General features: G+C 43.8%; 1 protein-coding gene across 2 annotated transcripts in view; it reads left to right on the top strand.

The window, feature by feature from the left end:
- The first annotated feature begins 1,121 nt into the window (after positions 1–1,121).
- The window catches only part of ADAMTS7 (ADAM metallopeptidase with thrombospondin type 1 motif 7), a 92,458-nt gene continuing 75,393 nt past the window's right edge, over positions 1,122–18,186 (top strand). For both annotated transcript variants that reach the window (XM_033920053.1, XM_033920054.1), the window contains exons 1-3: positions 1,122–1,445; positions 6,204–6,559; positions 13,145–13,307. In XM_033920053.1, coding sequence (XP_033775944.1) covers positions 1,343–1,445; positions 6,204–6,559; positions 13,145–13,307 — 622 coding nt within the window. In that variant the 5' untranslated portion in view covers positions 1,122–1,342. The remainder of the gene's footprint in view (positions 1,446–6,203; positions 6,560–13,144; positions 13,308–18,186) is intronic.

Consider the following 18,186-nt stretch of genomic DNA (forward strand, 5'->3'; position numbering starts at 1 on the left):
TATTACCTTCTTGCCCGTGAAGAGCGACCAAGTGCTAGTCTGTGGAGTATTTCCTCCCTGTTAGTTGCTTCTTTGTTTACAAAAGAGGTAATACTTACAAATATATATATATATATATATAAGTTTTCACTCAACAAATAGTTAAGCTCTGGAACTTGTTTCCAGAGGATGTGGTAACATTAGTTTGCATATCTTGATTTAGAAAAAGATTTTGACAAGTTCCTGGAAGAAAAGTCCATAGTCTGCTATTAAGATAGACCTGGGAGAAGCTGTGGGATGGGTAACATGGAATCTTGCTACTCTTTGGGATTCTGCCAGGACTTCTGCTCTAGATTGTCAGCTGTTGGAAACAGGATATTGGGCTAGATCAATGGTCTCAAACTCAAACCCTTTGAAGGGCCACAGTTTGGATTTGTAGGTACTTGGAGGGCCTCAGAAAAAAAATAGTTAATGTCTTATTAAAGAAATTACAATTTTGCATGAGGTAAAACTCTTTATAGTTTATAAATTTTTCCTTTATTTAAGTCTTAATAATAATATTGTAATTTATAGCTAAAGAAACATATGATCAAGAAACCTTTATTTTACTTTTGCAATTATGATAAACATAATGAGGGCCTCAAAATAGTGCCTGGCGGGCCACGAGTTTGAGACCACTGGGCTAGATGGATGGTCTGACATATTATGGCTGTATTCATGGGACAGAGTCAACGTGGATTTAGCCAAGGGAAATTTTGCCTCACCAATCTGCTACATTTTTTAAGGTGTGAATAAACATGTGGCTAAAGGGGAGCTAGCTGATTTTCAGAAAGTGAGTGAGAAAATCCTCATGAGAAAGCTGGAAGAAGCATCTGACTTACTGCTTCTTGTTCACCAGATCCTGGAAAGAGAACATCCCAAGCAAATGCAGGGTGTGCTACTCCCACTAGAGAGGGACCAAGTATCCACTAGCCTTTTGAAACGCTGCAATGCAGAAGCCCCGTTTGTTTGGGGGGTTTTTTCTAACTTGTGCTAAGCCTTCTCTTACAGAAGCTGGGATCAGTCGAGAATGTTTTCCCTCTGTGCAGCTCGTCGTTCTGCAGAGCACCAATAGGGGGAGCCAGTGTACAAGGTCCCGGAGCTGAGGGCAAGGGAAGGGGGAGATCTTTGCATGCTTGCCTTTCATTGTCCGAGGCATTTGCCAAACAAAGCAGCAATTCTGCCTGTTCTGTTCGGCTCCATGACTTCAGGATTCATCTGAGCAGAAAGCAGTGATGCCATCCACGGGTAAACAAAACGAAGCCTACTAGCCGGTTTCCTGCTCTTCCGGATCCCAGAGACTCTTCCCGGGTCCTCTTGCCCCATGCAACCCCTCTGTCTGCCCCAGACCGGGGGCTTTTTGCTCCTCGCTGCATTATTGGCATTTGGCTACTGCTCGGACCAGGAGGCGAATTCACAGGAGAAAGGTTTGTAATTGTCCCTTTGCCAGCTCCGAATTGTCTTCCATTTCCTTTCAAGAAGCCGAGTTCTAAGATGGGGAGGGGCTGCTGTCCCCTGATCCCTCCTGAGCTGGGTTACTCAAGGGCTAAGCTGCATGCACAGCATTGGGAACTCATGCCCTGCTACTTCTCCCTGCCACTGGGCTCTAAAACCTCCTCCTTTCCTTTCTTCTTCATTTCTTTCCAAACTCTGTCACTGATTCTAAAACTTTCTCTTCCTTCTTTCAAGACTGTGCTTCTGGGCTCTAAACCCACATCCCAGACTGTGCCACTGGGCTATTCCCCCACACAGATTGGGCTCAGTTACTTCCTCCCTCCCTTGCTGTGTAACTGGGTCCCTACCATCCTCCTCTTGCTCGTGCCACTGGGCTCTTCTTCCACCCCATGTTGCACTCCTAAGTTTCCACCACATTCTCCCTATTCTGTACCACTGTTCTTCCTTATCCTATACTGTGTTTTGGGCCCCTGCCCCTCTGCTCATACTGTACTAGGGGACTCTTAATTGCTCCTCCTACATGATACCACTGGCTCTTTGATCTCCTTTTCTGATGTCAGAGGGAACACTTCTGACACAGCCGCAGATCGCGTACAAGGAGCCAATACCGCCCACGGACAACTGCAGCAAGGGAGCCAGCCAGAAAACTACCTGCCAGAGGGAGGCACAGAAGGGAGGGAGGGAGAAGCTGGGCCACATGAAACTCCTTGTTGGGTCGCATGTGGGCTGCGGGTTGGACACCCCTGAGCTAGAGCATGAGAAAGGGAGATGGAAAGTAAAAAGAAGGGTGAGACTTGATTGGATGGAGAGGCAGTAAAGAAAAAAAAAAGGGGGGGAGAGCTAAAAAAGAAAGATCATATCTTTTTTTTTTATAAATCTTTATTCATTTTCAAATATTACAACAAGTGTATAATAATCAATCAGAAAGATTTTTAACTAATCACTTGTCAATCTTATTTATAATCCTCCAAATATATAAATACTAGTGTTTAAGCCCGTTACATTAACGGGTGCTAGAATATATGCCTGTCTGTCTTTATTTATTTATGTCTCTCTCCCTGCTCCTGTCTCTTTCTTCCTTTCTTTCTGTCTCTCTCCCTCCTGCTATTTTTCTCTCTCTCTCTCCCTTGCACCCTTTGTCTGTCTGTCTGTCTCTCTGGGCCCCTGTCTGTCTTTATTTCTGTAAGTCTCTCTCCCTGGCCTCCTTTGTCTGTATTTCTTTCTGTCTCTCCTCCCCCCCCCATACTTTCCTTTGCAGAAGCAGCAGCGATATTTCCCTTCCCCTCCAGGTCCCTGTGAAGTAGTAACAGCATTTCCCCCCCCACTCCCTTCTCCCCCCCACCCCCCACTTTCCTTTGCAGAAGCAGCAGCGGTATTTCCCTACCCCTCCAGGTCCCTGTGAAGCAATTCCCTTCTCTTACAGTGAGCTGTCCTGCTCCGTTCGGCCCCTCCCCCTTCCCTTCCCGCGGGCTGGCCTGCTGCGGCCGAAGGTTTTTGTTTCAAGTTTTAAAAGTGCTGGTGGCGGCTCCTCTCACGCTGCTGTTCCTCCTGTAAAGAGCAGCCTGCGATGGTGGCCGGCTTTAGCAAACCTCGCAGGCCGCTCTCCAGCCTCAGTAGCACATTCTCTCTGACGCACGGGATCGCGTCAGAGGGAACGTGCTACCGAGTTGGAGAGCGGCCTGCGAGGTTCGCTAAAGCCGGCCACCATCGCAGGCTGCTCTTTACAGGAGGATCAGCAGCAGCGGCGGCGGCGGCAGCAGTGGCGACTGAGGGCCGAGGTGTGTTCCCTGCCGAGGACGCAGGCAGGGAGATAGCTTGCCTGGCTTCCAGGGTGAGAGGGCGGGAGGAGGGGAGTGGCCAGAATGTTCCCTGCCGCTGAGTTGTTTGCCACGGATCACACACCACAGTGGCAGGGAACACGAAATCCTAAGTGCGCATGTGCGCTTAGGGTTTTATTATATAGGATAAAAGAATCCTACCCCACCCACCCATATATTAATAATTAACAATTATTATCATTCATAATCCCACCCCCCCTATATCTTATCCAATACTAAGGTGTTTAAGATGTCTGAGCATTAGAATAAATAATCAATGGCCCCCCAAATCTTTTTAAACTTATGATAATTTCCTTGTTGCATAGCAAGCATCCTTTCCATTTTATAAATATGGCATACTGAATTCCACCAAAAAGTATAATTTAGTTTAGTGTAATCTATCCAATTTCCTGTAATCTGCTGAATTGCAACCCCTGTCAATATCAATAGAAGTTTATTATTATTTTCAGAAATTGGGCTTTTAAATCTCATTGATGTACCAAATAATATAGTATCATATGAAAGGGCAACATGATTTTCTAACAATGAATTAATTTAACTTCCAAAAGGCATTTATATAGGGACAGAAAAATATTAAATGAAAGATCATATCAAAAACAGGTGTAGAGAGGGAATGAAAGAAGACAGGAGAGAGGAGAAAAGACATATGGACAGCAGCCACTAGAAAGAGAATTATCAGAAATACAGGAAAGCAGAAGTGACAAAATGGGACCAACATGATGGAAAAAATAAAATGTCCAAACAAACGTAGAAAAAGTGTTTTATTATCAATTTATGAACCGGAACATGTTGTCTTTGGGATATGTTTTATCAGAGATCTTTGTATTGTGTTCAGTGGTTTAGCAGACAGCTGATGGGGCGAGCACCAAATTTTCTTCCTGCCCTCCCCATGCCCCTTTCCCAAATGCAAAATATAAATACCTAAGCTGATGGGGAATCCCAAAGGCTTGTCAGCTGATGACTTCTTCCTCCAGTCCATTAGCCAGACCTCTCCAAGCTTTGCAGCTGGTGGCAGCTTGGGGACACTTGTGCTAGCTGGAGATTTCTGGCTGCCAGACCAGAGGAGGTGGTCTTCAACTGGAAGAAATTTGGGATCCCTACCAGCAAGGGAGATGGCTAATTTTTAGGAGATCCTAGGTGCATATCTGTTTTTTTTCTCTTGCTGAGTTTAATTTTTTGGGTTTCCCAGTTCTGTATTTGGTAAAGGTCTGTCTGTGTTTTGTGTGTGAAGTAATTTAAAGTTGTTTTTATGCGTGATAGATTAGAGGGCGGGGTCAGGGAGGAGAGGGAATCATGGGCCCCCTCTCCTTAATTTCTACATGTCTAAAACTGGCCCTGCTGGTCAGTGATTTTCAGAAGGTAGATCTTAAGGATCCAAAATGGCCTATGGTTCCTGAAGAGGTAGGGGGTTAATTGCTGGAACATACAGAATTAGTGTGGGTTTGAAATACCATGGTCATTTCAGACAAAGAACTCACACCAGGTGTGTTTAAGAATCTGCACTGCTTCAATGCAGGAATATGTATACATAGCAGATATTTATTTTGCTTATTGTACATTGCTGAACTAGCCTGTATCATATCTTCTCAATCTCTTCTTAGGATATACATATTAAGGTCTTCTCATATGTCTTTTGTCTCTCAATCAGAGCAGGATTAATTTGTCGAGGGCCCCTAGGCACACAAGTACACTGGGCCCCACCCCATCCCACCATGCACCCAGGCGGAAACAGGAAACTGCGTCAGAGGGAAGCTTTGGGCAAGCAGCACCGCTTGCACAATTACAGTTCCCGTTGCCTTTCTTACCCGTGTTGCTTGCTTGTCTTACTTTCCATTGATGGGGGGATCGGGTTGCCAATCGGGGTGGGGCCCGCGTTGCCGATCGATGCTGGAGGGGCCCATCGCCGTTTGGAAAAAACAATGTTGATGCCCTCCTTCATCGGGCCCCTCTGACTATTTCGGGCCCTAGGCACGTGCCTACTTGGCCTATTGGTTAATCCTGCCCTGCTCTCAATTGCTTCAAGTCTTTTTATGACCTCCAACTGAACACAATACTCCAAGTGAGGCCTCGCTAACAACGTGTCCAGGGGCATCAATTATTCCTTTCTTCTGCTGATTATGCCTCTCTCTATGCAGCCTTGCATCCTTCTAGCTATGGCCACCTCCTTGTCATATTGGGTTTTTTTTCCATGTACTGTATTTATTTAAATGTCCCTCGGATGGAGTTCATTCTTGATGGGGAGCCAAGGCAGCGAAAGTCCTCAACTGCATATGTTGTACTGGGCTTATATAGAGAACTTATGTGCTTATGCGCCTTTTACAGCCATCTTCATGAAAGCACCTATTCCGAGGCAGAACTTTGTGCATCTATATTCCAAAAAGAATTAGCACGTGTGTGTATTTAAAAAGCTATGAACATCTCAAGCCATATAAACGTAAATAATCAGCATAATCAAATTGTGTGGACCATCAGATAGGAGCAGAAACCCTCCTATCAAAGACAGAATCACACAGTTCCTTCTACTCCCAAAGTCCTTATAGATCTGGTTGCGAATGCAGGGATACTTATAAACATCCTAGTGCAAACCCCCAGACAGTTTTATAAAATGATCTCTGCAGTACTCATTCATCAAAAAGAAACCTAAAAGAAGTTGTGAGAAGTGGGGCAAAGCCCAGCAGTTTGCTGTGCAGATCACTCCTGCCCACTCGGCCTCTCCTCCAGACATTGTCCTGAAAGTGGGAGGGACAGGATTGGCCTCACCAGTGGCTTTTCCTCCTTGAGTGTCCTGAGAGAGACAGAACTGGCCTCAAGCACTTGCTCTTAAATGTGACTCAGTTCCTGTCTTTCATTTTTCCATTTTCTTGTTATTGAGGATTCTTGTTTCCGTTACAGAGACGCTGCTCAGCGGATCCACTGACTCGGAAATTGTCTATCCTGTTCAGACCGATGAGCAGGGGATCTTCCTGTCATATGACTTGTCTCAGAGGAGTATGCGTAAGAGAGATCTCTCACCTCTCACCCACCTGCCTGTCTATTACCAGTTGCATTACAAAGGCTTGGAGCTGATCTTCAATGTCACTGTTAACATAAAGCTGTTGGCACCAGGCTTTGTGCGCGAGAGGCGTTGTGGAGGCTTTGCCAGTGCTGAGGTCCAGCCATCAACCCAAACCAGCTGTCATCTAATTGGAGAGGTGCAGAGCCACAGGCTGAGAGCTGGCTTGGCAGCCTTGAGCTCCTGCAACGGACTGGTGAGTGTTGGGGCTTCATCTTTTCAGTGTCATCTCAAGAGAGGGACCTGATGGCCTCAGGGCTATTGTCACACTTAGCATGAATCTTCTTTTATTTTACACTTAATACAGATTTTTTTTCTTCTGATAAACTAGCCAGCTTCCTTCTCTACATGCTGATTTTTTTTGCTGTTTCCAGCATAGGGTTTTCAACTTATCCATAATGAATATGCATAAAATAAATTAGCATGCTTGCTTCCATCATATGCAAAGTGGACTCGTGCATATTCATTAGGGGCATCTGGAAACCAGACCCATTGGTGGTCCTCAAGATCTGCACTTGAATACCTCTTTTTACTACTGCAACTTAATTTTCCTTTTTAATCTTGATTATACTTTAACATTTTTGCCCTCATTTTGTACTTACCTTTCATGTTCTCTTTACTAGGCCTTCCCTTATGTATCGGTCTGCAATGTTCATATGTCTATTGTAGTTAATAACTAAGACCCTGTTTTTGTAAATTGCTTTGAACTCACGATATTGCGATACATCAAAATTTTAATAAAACGTGACACATACACAGGGCTGTACACATATGGCAGAGCTTATAGCAGGACAAATAAAGGATTAGGGAATTATTGTGGGAATGATTAACAGCCAACAGGTGACTAGGAGTTAGGAAATAAAAGCAGCCTCAAAGAGGTGGGCTTTTAGCCTAGATTTGAATAGATGGAGCTTGATGCACTGACTCAGGAAGTCTGTTCCAAGATACGGTGCAGCAAGATCAAAGGAACGCAGTCTGAAGTTGACAGTGGAGGAGAAGGGTACAGGTAAGGACACAAGCATTGCCATTCTGGGATAGACTGAAGGTCCATCAAGCCCAGTATCCTGTTTCCAAGAATGGCCAATCCAAGTCACACGTATCTGGAAAGATCCCAAAAGAGTTAAACAGATTTCATGCTGCCCTATCCTAGATAGGAGAGATTTACCTGATGAATGGAGATCTCCAGGAGGAGTGGAGAGATACTGAGGAGCTGCAGAATGAATGAACTTGTAAGTCGGAGAGACCCCCAGGAAAGAGACTTGGGAGTACTGGTCAACAAGTCAATGAAGCTGTCCGCGCAATGTGCAGCGGCGGCAAAAAGGGTGAACAGAATGCTAGGAATGATTAAGAAAGGGATCACAAACAGATCGGAGAAGGTTATTATGCCGCTGTACCTGGCCATGGTGTGCCCACACCTGGAATACTGTGTCTATAGTACTATTCGAAAGGATCCAGAGAAGAGCGACAAAATCGTTAAAGGACTGGAGGAGTTGCCATACAGTGAGAGGCTAGAGAAACTAGGCCTCTTGTCCCTTGTAAAGAGGAGACTGAGAGGGGACATGATAGAAACATTCAAGATAATGAAGGGAATAGACTTAGTAGAGAAAGAGAGATTGTTCACCCTCTCCAAGGTGGAGAGAACGAGAGGGCACTCTCTAAAGTTAAAAGGGGATAGATTCCGTACAAACATAAGGAGAGTGGTAGAAATCTGGAATGCTCTTCTGGAGGCTGTTATAGGGAAAAGCACCCTCCAGGGTTTCAATACAAGGTTACACAAGTTCCTGCTGAACCAGAGCGTACACAGGTAAGGCTAGATTCGGGACACTGGTCTTTGACCTAAGGGCCGCCGCGTGAGCGGATTGCTGGGCACGATGGACCACTGGTCTGACCCAGGTGAGGCAATTATAAGCACATAAGCAATGCCTCCATTGGGTCAGACCCGAGGTCCATCGTGCCCAGCAGTCCACTCACGCGGTGGCCCAACAGGTCCAGGACCTGTGCAGTAATCCTCTATCTATACCCCTCTATCCCTTTTTCCAGCAGGAAATTGTCCAATCCTTTCTTGAACCCCTGTACCATACTCTGCCTTATTACGCCCTCTGGTAGCGCATTCCAGGTGTCCACCACACGTTGGGTAAAGAAAAACTTCCTAGCATTCGATTTGAATCTGTCCCCTTTCAACTTTTCTGAATGCCCTCTTGTTCTTTTATGTTTTGAAAGTTTGAAGAATCTGTCTCTCTCTACTCTCTCTATGCCCTTCATGATCTTGTAAGTCTCTATCATGTCTCCTCTGAGTCTCCGCTTTTTCAGGGAGAAGAGCCCCAGTTTCTCCAACCTTTCAGTGTATGAAAGGTTTTCCATGCCTTTAATCATTCGTGTCGCTCTCCTCTGGACCCTCTCAAGTATTGCCATATCCTTCTTAAGGTATGGTGACCAATACTGGACACAGTACTCCAGGTGCGGGCGCACCATTGCCCGATACAATGGCAGGATGACTTCCTTCGTTCTTGTTGTAATACCCTTCTTCTGGAGGCTGTTATAGGGAAAAGCACCCTCCAGGGATTCAATACAAGATTACACAAGTTCCTGCTGAACCAGAGCGTTCTGTCTTGATAGTACAAACATTCTGTTTGCTTTTTTTAAGGCTGCCGCGCATTGCGCCGTTGGTTTCATTGTTGTATCCACCAACACTCCCAAGTCCTTTTCGAAGTTACTTTCTCCCAGAGCCAACCCCTCCATTTTGTAGCTGAACATCGGGTTCTTTTTCCCTATATGCATGACCTTGCATTTCTCTATATTGAAGTTCATCTGCCATTTATTCACCCACTCCTCCAATGTTGTCAGGTCTCTGCAGTTCAAAGCAAACAAAACAGAAGACTGCAGACCTTGTACACGATGCAGGCAGACTTTATTTATATCAAATAAAACATTAATTAAAAACCTCTTTTTAGGCAAGGGTCCCTTGCCTAAAAAGAGGTTTTTAATTAATGTTTTATTTGATATAAATAAAGTCTGCCTGCATCGTGTACAAGGTCTGCAGTCTTCTGTTTTGTTTGCTTTGGATTATTTTTTACTGCAGACAGTTGGACCTTTGACTCCTTTTTGGTTGTGCTTGCTGTTTAGGTCTCTGCAGTTCTTCATATTCCCTTATAGTTTTAACCCTGCTTCAGAGTTTAGTGTCATCTGCAAACTTTATAACCTCGCACTTCCAGGTCATTTATAAACACATTGAACAGCAGCGGCCCAAGCACAGACCCCTGCGGGACACCGCTCGATACCTTTCTCCAGCCTGAGTAGTGGCCCTTCACCGCAACCCTCTGCTTTCTGCCTGCCAACAAGTGTTTAACCCATCTATGTACGTCCCCTCCCACCCCTTGGTTCCACAGTTTCTTAAGTAGCCGCTCATGAGGTACCTTGTCAAAAGCTTTTTGGAAATCGAGATATATGATGTCAATGGGATCCCCTTTGTCCATCTGGCTGTTTATCCCTTCAAAGAAGTGTAGTAAGTTTGTTTGGCATGATCTTCCTTTGCAGAAGCCATGTTGGCTCGCTCATTAGCCCATTTCTTTCTATATGCTCACAGATACTGTCTTTTATCATTGCTTCTACCATCTTGCCTGGCACTGAAGTCACATTAATAGTTTACCAGCGTTACAATTTTTTAACAGTATTAATGTACTCACAGTGTTCTTCATTTGGCTGACAGCACTTCCAATATGCCTCCACTGGAAGTGGTCAGGCCAAAGACAATGTTGGAGGAAGGTTGGATTACTCTTTTCCATTGCCCACCCTGGGAGAGCTGCCTTGCCACCACTGCCACTGCCGTCGTCACCGCTGCCACAACCTGCCACAGTGCACTTCATCTCCTCCTTCCCTACCTCCCTCTATCCTTTTATAGCCTGCCGGCAGTGCTAGTGATTAAAGCCAGCAGGCTTGCCAACTTCACAGCCTCTCATGGTCTCTTCAGTCCCTGCAACACCGTAACAACGGATGTAACTTCCTGTTCTGGTGTAGCAGGGACTGGAGATTGCGAGAGATGAGAGCTGGCAAGCTTACTTGTAGTGCTCTACTTTAATCACTAGCATTGCTGGCAGGCTATAAAAGGTAGGTTAGAGGGAGGAAAGGAGACTGACCAACCCAACCATGGGGGGTGGTGGGGGGTGAAGGAGGAAGGAAGGAGAGAAAGATACCCAAACACAGGAAAGAAGTGAGGAGGTGGGGAGGGAGGAGAGAGACACCCGGCAATGGAAGGAGAGCGGAGGTAGAGAAAGAGAGAGACCTAACCATGGAGAGAGAGAAGAAGAGAGAGAGAGAGAGAGACTGAACCACAGAGTGAGGGAAGGAAGGAGGAGAGAGAGAAAGAGAGAAAGATAGAGTGACCCAACTATGGAGGGAGGAGATAGACCCAACCAAAGAGGGAGGAGAGAGAGAGATCTAACCACGGAGGGAGGGAGGAAGGAAGGAAGGAGAGAGAGGGTAGGATCACAGGAATATTTTTCTGGAAGAAAGAGGTGCTGTTTGAGAGGGCTGGATATAGGGATGGAAAAATAAGGGAGATGGTGACAGGGGAGGGAAGGAAAAAAATGGTGAGCACAGAGTGGTGGGCAGCAACTGCCTCCCCCCCTCTCTTCTTCCTTCCATCTAGCATCTGGCCCCCCTCTCTTTCTCTCTCCCATCCCTTCCATCCAGCATCTGTGCCTCTTTCTCCTCCTTTCCATCCAGCATCTACCCCCCTCTCTCTCCTTCCTTCTATCCATCATCTCCCCCCATCCATCCATTGTCTGCTCTCCTCTCTCTCCTTCTATACAGCATCTACCCTCTCTCTCTTCTCCCATCCAGCATCTGCCCTCTCTCCCTTTCTCTTCTCCCTTTCATCCAGCATCTGCCCTCTCTCTTCTTCTCCTTCCATCCAGCGTCTTCCCCCCTCTCCTTCCTTCTATCCAGTGTCTGCCCCCTCCCTCCCTTTCATCCAGTGTCTGCCCCCACTCTCTCTTCTCCCTTTCACCCTTCTCTCCTCCCATCCAGCATCTGCCCCCCTCTCTCTGTCTTCCATCCAGTGCCTGACTCCTCTCTCTTTCTCTCCTCCCATCCAATGTCTGCCCTCACTCCCTTTCATCCAGTATCTGCCATAGCACCTGTGGCTCCCCCATTCCAGCACCTGCACTTTGAGTATTCACAGTGACTGCGAAATTTTGATACTTTGTTAACTGCACCATTTGACATTATTCGGACTAAAGAAAAATGACCACATTAGCCCCTACTATAAACTGCTGCACTGGTTGCCAATTGAGGCACGGACTTTATTCAAGTTTTTCTGTTTTTGCTATAAACTGGTGTGGGGAATGGCCCCAATTTACCTATTACCTCACTTCGAACTTTTCACCCCCACAAGGACAACCAGAAATCGCAACCTCTTTGCCTACCTGAAGATCATAGGTTGCAAATACAGAACCTTTCTGGATAGAACTTTTAAGTTTCAAGCTGCCAGACAGCAAACCTGGCTAGGCAACTTCACCGACAAAACCAGTCAGACCTTTCGGAAAGAAATCAAGACCGCTCTATTCAATAGATTTATTTCCCAGCCAGACAACGCCCCCCCCATCCTAAAACCTTTCTCTTTACATTGATACTACACTCTTCATAATGTATTCTGTTGACTATTCAGTGTCTTCCTCACCACCTCTATTCTATAATTCGCTGACCATCCAGCCCCTTTGATGTAAAATGTTTAAGACTATACTGTAACTTATTTGTAACCTGTAAACACTGATTACTCAGTGACTTCCTACCTGTTCTCACCTTGTAATTCGCTGATTGTACAGCTCTCTTTCACTGTAAACCGCCTAGAAGTCGCAAGATTATGGCAGTATAGAAAAAATAAAGTTATTATTATTATTATTATAGGTCAAACATTTTTAAATGCACAAAATTTACTAGCTAGTAATGGTAAAATGGGATAAGTGATAATGGTTACTGCAGATGGGCAGACTAGATGGGCCATTTGGTCTTTATCTGCTGTCATGTTTCTAAATTCAAAGTGTTTGCTAAGAAAATGGCAAAAAAGACTCTTAGGAGGTTACTTTTTTTGCCTCACCCTGTGAAATCTCATTCTTTTCTTATCCAAGTAGCAAGGGTTTGGAGTGAATTACCAACTTGCATACAAAGTCAATTTAACTATATGTTGTTCAACAAATTTTTTAAAACTGTTTTATTCCAGAAATATGTTGAGGATAGATGATTTTCCAGTAGAGAGTTACATATTGGATTTAAAGTTGTGATATTTTTGAATGAATGTAATTTTCAGGTTACTGTCCCAGTCTCTCTTCATGTAATTGACTTTGAACTAATTAGTGTTATCGGAATATAAGAGAGAAATGTAATTGATAAGAAAGCAAAGAGGAGCAAATCTGTTTCTATTTGCAGCAGACAGAAAATGAACGATTAGTTGATTCCTCGTATGCTGCTTTCTCAGAGAAGGGTGAAAATGAAGTAATAAGGTTAAGTATGAGGCCGAACGTTCTCCACACATTTTTTTTTCCAGTGACTTTTACACTGTCCATTCATGTGCTGTGGTTTTGTGTAGAATATTTAGATAAGCTTAACAAGGCAAAGTTTGGTTATCTTGTCCAGAATACAATTTTATTTATTATTAGAATTTACCTGAAATTTGTCTTCTGTTTTCTGATAGAATTCAAAGAGAGAGAGAATTAGGATCTGATGCTGTCCACACTGCCTTTTGTAAGTATACTATAGCAGTGACGTTACGTCTCCCTCTCCACAGATGGGGCTCTTCCAGCTCTCTGAGGAAGATTATTTCATAGAACCCGTGGAAGTCCTTGAGCCTGGTGCTGCCCGTGCACAACCACACCGCATTTACAGACACCGAATGAAGGCCAGAACAGGACCTAACCAGCCAACTGTGATGGAAGGTTGTGGAGTCAAAGGTTTGTTGCATGTACCACTCATTATTCTGTAGGTAGACTAACAGGAGATTGCAATGCATGAAGTACAAAAAACAGTTGGAGAAAATGCAAAGTCCAGTGCAGTATGATAAAAGTCACTTCTGTTAAATTCTTTATTTTATTTTGCAAAATACAGCATTATAGACTACTAGTCTTTAAGCCTGTTACATTAACGGGTGCTAGAATAGATGTGTCTGTCTGTCTTTCTCTCTCTCTCTCTCCTTGGCTGCTTTCTGTCTGTCTTTCTTTCTTTTTGTCTCTTTTTCCTCCGCTGTCCACCACGACCCCTTGCCAGCTCCCCCTGTCCAGCAGTAGCCCTTCTCCCTTCCTTTTATGTCCCCCATATCCAGCAGCACCTCTTCTGTGCTCCCCCTGTCCCTCTTCCCTGCTCCCCAGCCCATCAGCACCTCTTTTGTGCTCGCCCTGTCCCTCTTCCCTGTTCCCCAGTCCATCGGCACCTCTTTTGTGCTCCCCCTGTCCCTCTTCCCTGCTCCCCCGTCCATCAGCACCTCTTTCGTGCTCCCCCTGTCCCTCTTTCCTGTTCCCCCGTCCATCAGCACCTCTTCCATGCTTCCCCTGTCCCTCTTACCAGCTCCCCGGCCTATCAGTGCCCCTTACCTGCTCCCCCTGTTCAGCATGTTCGTTTGCAGCCTGGTGAGGATAGCAGCCAGCTGTAGCAAACCTCGCAGGCTGCTATGCACCTCAGCTACTGAGGTGCTGAGTGGCCTGCAAAGTTTGCTACAGGCTGCCGCTATGCTCACCAGGCTCCTTTGAAGAGCGGCGTCGGCAGCGGTACTGGGCAGTTTCACAGCAGCGGCAGCCACCGCGGCGGGCAATCGGGCGGCGATGATGCGGCTCTGGCGCCGCTGGGAGAGAGCTTGCCTGCGCTTCCTCCAGCAGCAGCGGTTGGTGAGTGAAGGCAGGAGGAGGGGAGTGGCCAGAGTGTTCCTTGCCGCCGGGTTCTAAAATGGAACACGGCCACGGATCACACACCACGGTGGCAGGGAACATGAAACCCTAAGTGCGCATGCGCGCTTAGGGTTTTATTATATAGGATTATAAATTCCATAATATAAACTTAACAGTCAAACTGGCAAACAGTAGACCTCCTGCATTGTTCCTTCACAGAGATCTAGTTATAACAAAAGGCATTATAAACCCCACTGACCCCCCCCCCCCCGCCCCGAATATTCCATTATCACAGATTCAAAATAAGACTGCGAGCCCCGTGTAACAGTCCTTTTCACACTGGGGAAAAAGTTTCTTGAAACAATCTCCATTTCTGTTTAAGTTTTTTATTGAATTTTTTTTCCATTTAACAACAAGTGTCATAAATTTTCATACAATTATCTTAACAATACACTTGATATTTTTATAATATATTTTATATATAACATTTCTTGTCTTATTTTTCTTATGGTTTTATATATCATATAATTGTAATTATTTTTCTTATAAAGTTATACAATATATATATTGTAATGATTTTATCAATTATTATTTAAATATGAACCTTTTCCCCCTCCCTTTATTACGTTATTTTCATGTAAGAATATCATCTATTATAATATTTTATTTATAATGTATGATAAAGAGAATAATTCCCTCCCCTTAACCCCTCCCCCCCTCCTTCTTTATACTATTTTCTTATCATGGGAAAATGAAATTCAAATATTGCAATATTCTGTTAATGGTCCCCAAATCTTCTTGAACTTATTCATATATCCTTTTTGTGTTGCAAATGCATGTTCCATCTTATATATATGGCAAACTGAGTTCCACCAGAAATTATAGTTCAATCTGTCCCAATTTTTCCAATTATGTGTAATTTGCTGTACTGCTATTCCAGTCATTATAAATAAAAGTTTGTTGTTATTTGATGAGATTTGACTATGGGCTCTCATTGTAGTACCAAATAGAATTGTATCATATGTCAAGGCTACTGGATTTTCTAACATCCTATTAATTTGAGGCCAAATTGATTTCCAAAATATTAATATGAATGGACAATAGAATAAAAGATGATCTAATGTCCCTGCTTCTAGATGACAATGCCAGCATCTATTAGACTTAGAGCTATCAATTCTATGTAAACATGTAGGGGTCCATAGAGCTCTATGTAAAATTTAAAAAACAAGTTTGTCTCATAGATGCTGACATTGTACATCTTATCCTCCAAGACCAAAATCGTGGCCATTGAGATGCATTAATTTGATGCTTAATCTCAATGCTCCAAATATCTCTAAGACCATTTTTTTTTTTTTATGTATAAATCCAGATATTAATTTATACCACATTGCGGCCTGGTGTCCCATGGAATCTATCTGAAAACATAAGAATTCCATACTATGATAATTATTAAGATTTTTCCATTCAGAGAACCCTGTCTGAATGGCCTGCTTCAATTGCAACCATCTGAAATATTGTGATTTATTTAAACCAAATTTATTTTGCAATTGTGAAAACTCAAGCAGTTTACCTTTATTTATTACATCTTCTAAAATACGAATTCCAGCCATCATCCAATGAATCCATAAAGCTAAAAGGTGATTGGGTCAAGCAATGTTACTTTTCTGCAGCAATAGGAAAAAAAGCTGGAGTTGCAATATTAATAAATAAAAAATGTTCCGCTTCATTTAAGTTTAAGGCAGCTGATCCTTTAGGAAGATGGATATATATAGAAATGGACATGGGAAATACCACCATGACACTTTTCAATATATATGCCCCTAATTCAAATCAAAATGAATTTTTTAAAACTCTGCAACAGTTGATTCTTCCACTGGCTACTTCAAATTTAATAGTGGCAGGAGATTTCAATGCTGTGATGGATCCTCCTGTCGGCGATTACGAGTTTGGGGGGGAGGGGGTTCCGGGGTTCCGACAGGAGGAGTTAGGCATCCTTTTCAAAAAAAATCTTTATTCATTTTAACACTTACAAAAAATGAAACAGTATATAACATCCATTTGGTTTTACATACATCACTTAATATTCTAGAAAACTCCATTTCAACTCCCATATTCCTCCCCTTCTCTATTCAATAGCATTCATCAACTCAAAACAAACATATAATAACCTCCCCCCTCCCCACATTTTCCCCTTAAATATGCACATCCAGGCGGGGAGGAGGGGGTGGGGATTTCTTGGTTTTCTTTTGAGAAAAAAGCACCTTGCCAACCATTAAACATAAGGGTTTCTGTGGTGCTCAGTGGAACAAAAAAGAATGAATGAATTCAACTCAATGCTAGGTAGGATTTCAAATCAAGTAAAAATTTGATCATGGGACTAAGTACTATCAAACTCGGCACTGATTCCACTTTTCAAAATGGCTTGTTTCTGTTATCAAACATTGTATGGCTGGTGCCAACTTATCTTGTTGACTATTTCAATTTCACAGACAGAAAACCATCTTTGTGTAAACTAAACTAAACTAAACCTTAAGTTTATATACCGCATCCTCTCCACAGAAGTGGAGCTCGGCACGGTTTACAAGAACTTAAAATAAAGAATGTTATAGTTTTGTCTCCCCGCAGTGAAAGGTTGTACTTATAAGCATCATTTTCCTTTTCCTCCTGGGATAGATGGGGCTAGTTTTGTCACTGGGAAGCAAGGGGCATTCATTATGTGTTTCAATTAGTGGACGATGATGGAAAGATTCAATCCTTTGCTCAGGTGTGGGAAGAAGTTGACCTCCCACCTACTGATTATTTTGCCTATATACAAATTCAACACTATGTTACCTCCCTGCCTACTGGCTCTGTAATGGCTTCTTCACAGCCCTTACTATTGGTTGTCAACTTCCTGTTCCCCTTAAATTCCATCATTGTAATTTGAAGGATGAGTCCCTCTTGTTTGATCATTCTAAGTTACGGGATGCCTGGGTTCGGGACCTTGCTGTGGACTTTTGCAGGCAATTTGTAGACTACCCAAATTTCGAAAATATACTACTTTTTGGGAACAACATTATAAATTAGTTTGTCGTTTATATGTCTCTCCTAGGCGGGCTTACCTCTCTGGGTTTTGTGAGTCCGCTGCCTGCCTTCGATGCCAGGACTCTGAGGCGGGCTTGGGCCATATATTTTGGACATGTCCCCGCATATGCTCTTTTTGGGATGCCATATTTCTCTTTGTGGAGTGTATTTGGACCATTACTATATAACGTTCTCCCTTGTCTCTCTTTGGAGCCATCCCCCATTATTCTCCAAGAAAGCAGGGGGCAGCCAACTTCCTTAGGTGGACAGTTCTTATTGCCTTGAAATGGATCCTGCTTAAATGGCTCAACGGAGAGGCACCGGATTACTCCCTCTGGCGGTGCTGGATGATTTCATTGCTGATGTGGGAGCGTTGAGATATACGAGATTTTTCCTCTCCTGCTGGACGCTCGTTTCAGTGTACTTGGGAACCTTTTTGGACAACTATGACCCCTCAAGCTCGCAGCAGATTGCTGAATTGTTGATATACTGTATTGATCCTTTGTTCTGCTAATTTTTTGTATTTCTGTTTCTATGTAATGTATTTTTTTTCCCTATTTGGGGACTATGTCTAACAGGAGGACCGGGTTAAGGGGGGAGGGGGGGATGGTTGTTGGGGGATAATAGGTACTGTGGTGTTGTAGGTTTTCTGTTATAACTTGAGTTTCGCTTTCCTTTTTGTTCCATGTTGACTTTCTGTTGAGCTCAATAACATATATTTGACCATAAGCGTCATTTTCAGAGAGTCTTAGCCTACCAAGCGGCATTCTGGGACAACAGTTTCAGTAAGTTAGAATTAGGGTCTGGTTCTTATCAGGTCTTTAGAAAGATGTTGAAGACCCATTTATTTGATCAATTTTAATATGTGTGCTGCAGTCACTGTGCATGT

The sequence above is a fragment of the Geotrypetes seraphini genome, chromosome 14, assembly GCF_902459505.1.
Source record: "Geotrypetes seraphini chromosome 14, aGeoSer1.1, whole genome shotgun sequence".
Lineage (NCBI taxonomy): Eukaryota > Metazoa > Chordata > Amphibia > Gymnophiona > Dermophiidae > Geotrypetes > Geotrypetes seraphini.